The sequence below is a fragment of the Periplaneta americana genome, chromosome 7 (assembly GCF_040183065.1).
Source record: "Periplaneta americana isolate PAMFEO1 chromosome 7, P.americana_PAMFEO1_priV1, whole genome shotgun sequence".
Taxonomy (NCBI): Eukaryota; Metazoa; Arthropoda; class Insecta; order Blattodea; family Blattidae; genus Periplaneta; species Periplaneta americana.
This window is the reverse complement of record NC_091123.1, coordinates 100296322-100307429: the sequence shown is the minus strand read 5'-3', so window position 1 is coordinate 100307429 and position 11108 is coordinate 100296322. Positions and strand designations below refer to the sequence as shown.

General features: G+C 32.8%; 1 protein-coding gene across 1 annotated transcript in view; it reads right to left on the bottom strand.

Moving 5' to 3' along the window:
• Nucleotides 1–1202: 1202 nt before the first annotated feature.
• LOC138702778 (carbonic anhydrase-related protein 10-like) overlaps nt 1203–11108 on the bottom strand; it is a 1183548-nt gene continuing 1173642 nt past the window's right edge. The window contains exons 8-9 of the mRNA XM_069830077.1: nt 5942–5984; nt 1203–1568 (exon numbers count right to left, since the gene is read on the bottom strand). Of these exons, the coding sequence (XP_069686178.1) occupies nt 1525–1568; nt 5942–5984 (87 nt within the window). The 3' untranslated portion in view covers nt 1203–1524. The remainder of the gene's footprint in view (nt 1569–5941; nt 5985–11108) is intronic.

Genomic DNA, 11108 nt, shown 5'->3' with positions numbered 1-11108 from the left:
AGACTTGGCATTATCCACAACAAAGACAACTATGCCTTTACCGGGATTAGACTGAAAGTTGGTCTACGATCGATGTAAGCCAGCTCTCTGCCAACTGAGCAACTAAGGTGTCATTCGGCATGTAAAGAATGTGCCATTTTTTACATTCATGTAATTTTTCGGTTATTAGGAATAGTAATTCTTTCGCATGTCAATTTCATTTTTATTATTGTCATGATTATACTCGAGAGAACAGAGATATTTTTATCATACAATTTTCCACATATTAAATCATTGGAATGAGAGCAGTACCTTAGAACAAGTCGGGTATAAGCACTCTCCTTAAGTTAATAGTAAGTGTTCGAGAATCTATCGGTAATCCTTGATCAAACGGACATCTGTTTTCTAAGCAAATGTCTTCGTAGATCAAAGTTTACTATGAGACCTCTAACGACCAATGTAAAAACATATATAGAAAGTATGAAGGCGAATGTAATAGCCCAGTGATTTGAAATTCACTGTTGTAACCTAAACGTTTTAGAGGAGAAATTAAAAAAAATGTAAAAATGCACAACTCGCATTGATAAATCAAGGAAAGAGTCCTTCCATAATGCACTGCAATGATGTCGCAGGCCATTGGCTCTTGCACCCTAAAATTAACTTTCGCTCTTGCACCCTAAAATTAACTTTCCTTTACATGTAAGGGGGATCTGTGCTCTTGGTATAATGTAATGGCAGTCACAGAAGTGAAGGCTGATCTACAGCAATAGCGACGAAATAACAGTATTTTATTGTTGTCAAGACTTGAGTTTCTTTCGATGTTTCTTCGCATTTCTTTTTGTCCAAAACTTATGTTTTAACTTATTGACTTTCCTTTCATGTCACTCTCTAAAGAAAGTAACGGGTTCTTTGGTTTAGAAATTAGTCACATTTATTTGTCCATGTACCTTTCTTCCAAAATCTGATATTTGCTAATAAAAAGCACGGTTCACAGTTAAAAGTCGCCTGACTGTAAACCACACTCATATTTGATTTAGCATTATTCAGTTTTCTAATAGCAAGTCCTCAAAAAGTACAGTTCTTTAGAAGCAGCAGCAGACGATGAAAGAAAACTCTCCATTTGATGATCCCAAAAACAAAATGTTAAACACTATTTACAAATTTATCACATTTATAGATATAACACGAAACTTAAATGTTGTTTAATGTAGTACACATAGATATATGGATCACAAAAAAGTAATATTTAATTAATATTGCAATGAAATAAAATGAATATTAATCTTATTATATAAGCACAATTATTAGAAATAATTCTTTTATAATCAAGGTAATAATGAAACAAAGTTACATTGGCTATCTGTAAGCACTCTGAGCACTAAACCATTCATTCGCTTTGCATTAATCGCCTTCACCGCCACTGTTCGCATGAAGCTCGTCCATCCTGCCCTTGCTGGAAGCTCGGTGTACAGACGAGACTGCTTCTGGTTATATTGCTTTCACCGCACATGGCTTCCCTGAGTCGTCCGACGGACATCTAAGCTGTTACTCCTGGTAAGAAGGATCCCGCTCATCATTCCAAGTGTTTGCTGCATAAAGAAAAATGAAACAGACTGCTCAAATACACTTATGATAATATAAAGTACAATCAGATATTTCATTTTATAATATATTTTACAAGATGAAAGGAAACTATAAAAGCGAAGAAATGTTAATTGCATTCTTTCGTTGATATTTGATATCTGAGGTACTAATTCTTGCGATTTTCAGATTTATCGCTTCTAATTGTCAGATGTCGATCAGTGAAGTGAGTTTCGATATTTGAAAAGGTTTTAACAAACAGGATAGAAGAAAGTGAACCTAAAGGTCCAAACATCCGTTTTCCTTCAAATGTATGTGTAGGACATTTTTTCATTGCTGGCAAATGTAATATCACAAACGACGTTTCTATGATTGAATGTTCTTCTTATTCAAGACGATATGGGGCGAGACAAGAAGTATCTTACTCATTCAGGATGTTGTATGTGTGAGGATCCACAGACTGACAATAGGAAGCAAGTTATTACAATTAAGGAAATAAAAATACTAGGTTAATCCAAGACTATATATATATATATATATATATATATATATATATATATATGTACACAGATAAAGTAATTATGAGGTAAAACTAGATAGCAAAAATATCTGGTAGATAGGCCTAGGTGAGAGATGTAACAGAAATTTAAAGGATACTTATGGCATACACTGCGGTCAAAAGCTTTCTATCACCTATCACAACTATGGATTTGTGGTTAAAACAGAGATTTCGTTTCGAATATTCCATCATATCATAATGATAGAGAGAGCAAATATTTATTTTGTTGGTATATTTAGTTTTTCCGATTTGTTTGTAAATTGAAATAAAGTGTATAGTTGTTTTCATAGCTGATCGAAAACTTTTGACCGGTAGTGCAGGTCTTTGGATGTTGGAGAATGACAAACAAGATACAATTAGAGATTTTTCTCGCACTGAAAGGAAACCAGATTGGTCATAGGAAGGTGGAATTATTTAACTATTCATTTCGTATGAACTGACGTAACTTCATATTCTATTATGAATACCCCCCCCCCAAAAGTTTAAACTCGAATAGCTAATGAGTTTACTTTGTATGTGTACATCATGTGAGGAACATCTCTGTACTTTCTATAACTGGAAGAAGATTTTATTTGGAAGATAGAGATAGTATATATTATGGTCAGTTTCATCGAAGTATCGTTAAAATTGTAATTTGTCATATTAAACTTGTATTGATTCAGTCTTACCGAAATATGTGTATTTTTATCGCCCACGCATACCCCACATATTGAATCAGTACATTATAAATGCAGTCTTTGATGCCCGACCTCTTCTAGAGAGAGAGAGAGAGAGATCAAGGCAAAGCATATTACGTGGAATTAAAACGGTCGAGATACACGTTTTATATTATCTTGAAAATGTTAGATGTGTCTTTGACTATGTAATAAAAGATATTATTTAATGATGCTGTATCAGAGAATAACACCGCTGTATTTCCCATTTCAAACGTCATTGTTTTATAATATTTCATCATCAATAGAAAAAGGTCAATCGAAAATGAATTATTTTCAAGTGCAAGAGAAATTATATGAACGATTTTGCAACACTACAAAGTATAATGAAATCTCTTACTCTAGTTGTATAGTGCTATAAAATGCAATAGTATTGAAAGATGTGTCATTGATATTTTAACATAATACATTATTCATTCAGTGGTATAAAATAAACTCAAGGGTGAGAAAATGTCTTATCAGTGCAAAACTATTAACTGTAACTCATGCAATGATAATAAAAAATACAATATGGTATAGGATGACTAATATGATCCTAATATGATGCAATGATAATAAAAAATACAATATGGTATAGGATGACTAATATGATCCTTGGCACATTGCAAATTACAATCACATATTTTTGTTAATTTGTTAGTTAAGTACAAAAATTCTGTGATGTGACAATTTATTAACGATGCCTAACCTTATAAATTACGAAAGTGAGTAAATATAAAACTTTTCATTTTTTATATACGTTTATGAACTTCAAATCGCATTTTGACCTATAAAACGAAAAAAGACTGGAAAGGGAATACATATTATCCATGACGGCCATTCATTTGAATGATAATATGTACGAAATTATCTAGGAAAATGGATAAACCATGGATAACAATCTATACATAAACGGGAAAAGCGCCAAATTAAGTCACTTAATTCTAAATTTTCTGTAAATGATATAGATTTGCAATAAATATTTAATCTATTAACCAAATTTTAATATAATCAAATTTAGCAAGAATTCTATCATTATATAAGCAGTAACATATGTTCCTGATTTATGACAACAAAGCGTGGAAATGGTGTAAATAGAAAATATGTTCAGTATTATTGTAAATGACAATATTATCTCGAAAAAATCACATTATTTAAAGAAGATTAAATTTGATTATTCAAACTGAAAAAAATGTTTTAATATTGAAATATACTTTCCAAAGTAATATATATTACTTAAATTCAACACATTCCAAGTAATTTATCAAATATTTATTTTATTTCAATGCTTGGAGAAATGCTCGTAGAGATTCTGCTTCAGTACATGTCATGTAACTCGACTTCCAAACCATGTAACAACTGAGCTGTCTATTTAGTGTCAAATTTAACGTTAGAATGCCCATAAATATTGGATAAGCTTAGAGCAACATGAGAGGAGATTGAGCTTGCCCTTTTTGTGGCGTTATGTATTGTTAATGTATTGAGATTACACTGGAGAACAATTTTATAGGAAATTGAATTACCAACGATATTCCTATGATCAACTATTGAATAAAAACTGTTGTTGCAATCATTTTAGAAAAAGTGTCTCTCATCACTTGGGCGACAATGTAAATGTAATGCTAGTTTTATCGTAATCCTATAATAATTTATTTTAAATAATTGCTAATTTCAATTTGATTTTGTGCGTGTCGAAAAGAGTTTATTGACTGTAATGTCCTGCATGGTAAATGTAATGCTTCGACTGTGGGTGGGATTTAGGTATTAAGTTCAAATATTTCTTAAGAATATAGGTTTTCCTTCATTTGAAAAATGAAGTTTTATATTGTTTATGGCTAGATAATGACATATGTTTAATTCCTGCCATTGGAATAAATAAATAAATAATATTGAACATGACATCCGGCCATGGACGGCGATCCTTCCCTTAATCCTTTCATATGTGTGAGTGAATGCTGTGTAATGTCTTAAATGTTTGTGTTGTATCGCAGGTGGCCCCGACATTGAGCTGATCCCTCATCCGGGGAGACCCTCCATGTCCTTGTGTGGTCAAAAAGTATGTATGTGATCCAGTAATTCTTTTCCCGTCAGGTCGCGGCCCTGTAAGGTCTGTATGGCGGAGGTCGTATAAAAGTACCTAAAAGGGAGAGGTTAAACTAAGGGAAAGAAAAAAGAAAGAAAGAAAGAAAGAAAGAAAGAAAGAAAGAAAGAAAGAACATGACTTACACATACATCACGGGGAAGAGAAAAGACTACTTCCACTGGTAACTAAGAATTACTTCGAAATCTGATTTAGATGCTTTTTAATTAAAAAGATACAATGGGCCTACATGCGTAAAACTTTAGAAACAACAATAACGCTGTTTTAAAAGAGAAAATACTGTACGCTATTACTATTTTGAATTTGGTCCTATTTTAAAGAAATCAGAAAATTAGACTTGTTTCACTTTTCTTGCATTAATTGTACATACCGCATTTAAAAATGTATTAACGAATTCAGAGCTTTTTCACTACAACTTTTCGCATAGATGTAACGGCCACACACATCGATTGCACTTAACACTTCACTCGGTTTAGGTGTTTCATTATCCAAGTCATCTCCATCACTGTAACTATCGTTTGAAGCTAGTCCACTTTCTACCACCACCACTACCATCAGCATCATCAGAGGCAGTCTCTTTCCGTAAGACACCAGCTTTTCGGAAATAGTTGTTGATTATGGAGAATGACACCTGCTTTCAGGCAACCGAAATAAATTCTATGGTTAGTAGTAAGTTAATGGAGAGATTTTTACTTCCTGCATCAATCAGTTTTTTTTTCTATAATGCACTTTGAAATTTGCAGTGATGCCCAAATAAAGCGGCTGTAGAGCACAGGTATATTTAAATAAGAAAAATTACACTGGAACATTTTTTCAAAACTATTTCAGCTGGAAAGTGCAAGAAGTGGAAGAAGAGTTAAGTGCTACGCAAGAGTGTGAAGTTAAATAACATAAACGAAGGCTTAAAACAAAATCAACTGAAAGACGAAATAGGAGTAGTTTCAAATTTATATGATTCAAGGGGACCTACATATATACACATGTTACTAAATAATAACTACGCATGCGTACTTTATGTATGTAACTCACCTTTATAATACATTTCCTTGTACATGCTCGGACAATTTTTACCCTGAAAGTAGAAAATTAAAATCAGTAAATTAATAAAATTACAACGAAATTTAACAACAAATCGGTCAATTTCATAAACTTTCAGATACATATTTATGACAAAAAAAACTGTAACTACAATAATGTCCATTATTCTACCCGTAATTAGTTCATTCAGTGGCATATGTATTAAAAATATTATTTGTAACAATTTCTCTGCAGTTATGTGATATATTTAAGTAATGAAAAACGATAGGAAAGTCATTATATGAAAATCGAATTCAGCTTACTGCCAAAAAATTAAAAATAAATCAAACCATGCCTAATTTTTATAGGTCTAATACAATTTAACTTCTTACAATAAATCAATAGAAAATCCTTAACTAAATAATTATTACACCAATTTACCCGAGGAATATCAATTTAAATGCAGACGAGTATAATGAATTTTTGAGAGTTGAAAAAATATTTCGTAAGACTTCCTTTTAAGGAAGTTATTCAGAAACGTACATATGCGACACGTAAAAGAACTCTATTTCTGGTTGACACTCTTCAAGCAAAATAATTGACCAGCTGTTCCTCGTACCACCAAGTTTCCTTGCTTTGCGGAGAGATTTCTCTGAGGATTAACTTCCCGACTGAGAGTATAGATATCTATGTAGAAATACGATTCGTGCTATCGCGAAATTCTGGAGAGAAAGAACGGCGGGTGCAATAATGCAATGAGCTCCATCACATCCACAACAAAGTAGGAAACGGTTATTCGAAGTAAAGACAAATTCAAAACCATACCAGTCACTAACTCCATAATGTTTGGTTGTATAAGGGCAGGACATGGTTGCACACCACGGTCAGGTAAGATGTAGCAAAAAGAGTCCCTGCTTCGTGGGCATAGTTACGCTCTAGTAGAGAAAAGGGGCATGATATAGTTGCGCCCCGATGAAATAATAAGTAATTTATTTATTGTATGACAATCACTTCCGTATGTACTATGCCCTCTCCAATATGGTACCCGATTTCAATGCAGTTACCTCTATAATATTTTTGAGTAATTTATTTATTTTATGACAGTCACTTCCGTGTGTACTATGCCCTCTTCATTATGGTACCCGATTTCAATGCAGGTATCACAATAATATTCTGAGTAATTTATTTATTTTATGACAGTCACTTCCATGTGTACTATGCCCTCTCCATTATGCTACCTGATTTCAATGCAGCTACCACTATAATATGTTTAAGTAATTTATTTATTTTATGACAAACACTTCCGTGTGAACTATGCCTTATCCATTATGGTACCCTATTTCAATGCAGGTAACTCACAGCGAAGGTAACTCACATCGAGCAGTGACTGACCCATATTGGGCGACTGCCACCGATGGAAACGTCCCCAGCACAGGGTTAAGTGTGAAGACCTCAACGGATACTTGTATGCGGAAGAGGCACCTATTCTTCAGAGAATAAAGTGAAGACCCATCTCCGGGGATACAGGGAGAAAGTCATCAACGGTCCTATTAGAGCGGAAGAGGCAACCCTCCACTTGGGGATAATACAATTGGAGGATACGATGATTATCCTAAAGATGGCAGCCCCATCTATCATCTTACCCTGCGGGATGCTAGGAACATACCCAGGGGACATCTTCACTACTAAATGTCTCAGAAAGGATAACACGGCTGCTCATTTGTTGACGACTACGGCTAGGAAAAGGGATAACGCAATAGGAAGATCGGAAGTAATAAAGATTGGAACTTGGAACCCTAGAGGACTCACAAACAAAGAAACAGAACTGGAGAAAGAACTTGAGAATATGAAGGTAGATATTGCTGTTATACCAGAAACAAAAAAGAAACTTAAAGGTTCTTACGAGTTAGAAAGATATTTTATAATTTATCATGGAGTACCACAAGAAAAAAGAGCTTCAGCGGGAATAGCAATATTGATTAAGAGAAACTGGGGAAATAGAATTGATAACTATGAATTTATAAATGAAAGAATTATAAAACTACGTCTAAAAGTAGTACGAGGATACATCACAATAGTAGGGGTATATAGTCCAGAAGAAGGTAGGCCAGAAGAAGCTGCAGAATTCTATGAAGATCTCCAGACAGTAGTTAACAACATAAATCCCAACGATTATTTAGTAATAGCGGGAGACCTAAATGAACGAATTGGAAATAAACCCATACAGAACGTAATGGGTAAACACGGAGAAAGAACATTAAATAACAATGGAAAACTTTTAATCAATTTTGCAAATTTTAATAGCTTAAAAATAACAAATTCATTTTTCCCCCACAAAGATGTACACAAATACACTTGGAGTGCAAGAGGCTACAGGAGTATAATAGATTATACCCTAGTAAATACAAAATGCTCAAAATTAGTTCTAGACACAAGAGTTTTTAGAGGCTGTGACATAAACTCAGACCATTACTTACTAATTTCAAAATTAGCTATTCCATCTACATGGAAAAGAAATATAAGTAGTACCAAAACATACAAAGAGATTCCGGAAATGTTTAAAATTTATTTATTACAAGAAGAATCAATTAGAAAGTTATATCAAAATCGACTAAATTTATATTTAACAAAGTCGCCCATAAACAATAATATAAATCAGGAATGGACAGAAATAAAAGAAATAATAATACGAGCAGCAACAGAAGCGCTAGGAACAAGGAAGAAAAATTACAAACGAAGAGGACTAAAAATATGGAATGAGGATATGGCAAACCTGACCAAAATGAAGAAAGATGCATACATAAAATATCTTAATCAAAAAACCAACAACAACTTAATTGACTATAAACATAAATGTGCAATTGTCCGTAGAGAAGTTAGGAAAATAAAAAGAAACTCCTGGGATAAATATATAAATGATATAGAATATGATATTCATGGCAGACAGGATAAAGCTTATAAAATTTTAACACATCTATGTAAGAAAGAAAGAGATAATCTACAACTAAATCTGATACCAGAAGAAACATGGCTACAATATTATCAGGATCTTTGGACAGAAAAGGAAGAAACAGAAGAAGAAATTTTAACACAAATAGATGAAAACGTAGATCCTATTACTTTTGATGAATTATTATTAGCCCTTAACAATTTTAAAAATAAAAAATCCCCAGGAACAGACAATATCAATAGTGAATTAATAAAATATGCTTCATTACCACTGAAATACAGAGTATTAGATTTGATGAACATATGTTGGAAATACGGACACATACCAGAAGAATGGAGAGTAGGGAAAATATGTCCAATATATAAGAAAGGAGATAAGAAAAATTGCTCTAATTATAGAGGAATAAGCATTTTGAATACATGCTATAAAATATATGCGTCAATATTAAAAGCTCGACTTAATATCATAATAGAAAACATGCTTTCAGAAAGTCAAAATGGATTTAGGAAAGGTAGATCTTGTGCCGATTGTATATTCTCCATAAATCAAATAATAGAGAAACACAGAGAACATAATCTACCAACATACATGATTTTTGTGGATTATGAAAAAGCATTTGACAATGTTTGCAGAAACAAACTATGGATCATAATGAAAGAGAAAGGTATTCCATAACATTTAATATCAGCAATTAAAAGTTTATACGTTCAAAATAAAATTGTAATTGGAACATCAATGGAAAGAAAGAATATAGCAGCAATAATAAATAAAGGAGTAAGACAAGGGTGTCCACTTTCACCGTCACTTTTTAATATTTATATTGACAAAATCGTAATGGATTGGCAGATGGATTTAAATGAACATTTTAAAATTTAAAAAAAAATATATTCGTAGATACATTGCTCTTTGCGGACGACCAAGTTTTAATATCCAGTTCTGAAAATGGGGCACAGAGGGCTCTATTCCAATTAAATAATATAAGTAAAAGTTTTAGCTTAAACATTTCAATTAATAAAAGAAATGTTTTAGCATTTAGAGGACCAGATACATTAAGAGCCAAAATTGTCTTGGAAGGAAAAATTATTGAACAGATAAATTGTTTCAATTATCTTGGGTGCAACATTTCTTATATGAAGAATGAAGATATTCAAAACAAGATTAATAAATTCAGCTATGTATGCGGTGTCATTAATAGATCCCTAAAAAGTACTAGGAAAGAAACAAAAATTAAATTTTATAAGGTAATGACAGTGCCAATGTTGCTTTATGGGTCTGAATTTTGGATCCTGACTAAAAAAGAAGAAAGAAGAATAGAAGCAGCAGAGATGAAATTTCTAAGATCTGTAGCAGGTTACACCTTATTGGATAGGAAAATAAGTGATGATATAAGGAGGGAACTAAGCATTTTAAAATTAATAGACAGAATAAAACAATATAGAAACGATTGGAAACAACATATACAAAGAATGGAAGTAGACCGCATACCAAAACTGATGATGAACTATAACCCAATAGGTAGAAGAAATGTTGGTAGACCGAAAACAAGATGGGCTCAACAGTGTTAAAAAAATGAGACCGGAACGAGCCTTATAAGGCTTAATCCATGATGCTGATGATGATGATGACTTCCGTGTGAACTATGCCTTATCCATTATGGTATCCTATTTCAATGCAGCCACCTCTATAATATTTTAAAGTAATTTATTTATTTTATGACAATCACTTCAGTGTGTACTATGTCCTTTCCATTATTCTACCTGATTTAAATGTATTATATTTATATTTATAATATTTTAAGTAATTTATTTATTTTATGACAATCACTTTCATGTGCATTATTCCCATCGGGGCGCAACTATGCCATGTCCATTCTGCTACCTGATTTCTTCGGGGCGCATCTGTGCCATGCCTAGGCCTTCCAATTGACCGCGGGGCGCAACTATGCCATACCGATTTATAATAGTTTCGAAAAGATCCGCATTTTCATAACATGTAGCCTACATTTATATTTTTAATGAGATGTGAGTTCACAGAGTTTTATGTCAGGTTTCAAAACAGGGATTAAATATATATTAACTCTGACTTCATTAACTTGAAGTAAAAATTTTAACTCCTTCTTGCAACTAATGCATTTCATCAAACCTTTACGGCAGAGAGTTAGCTAACACCACTTTAACCCTTGAGGGAAAGAGGAAAAGTACTACTCTAGAAGGCCGTGATCGAGAATTT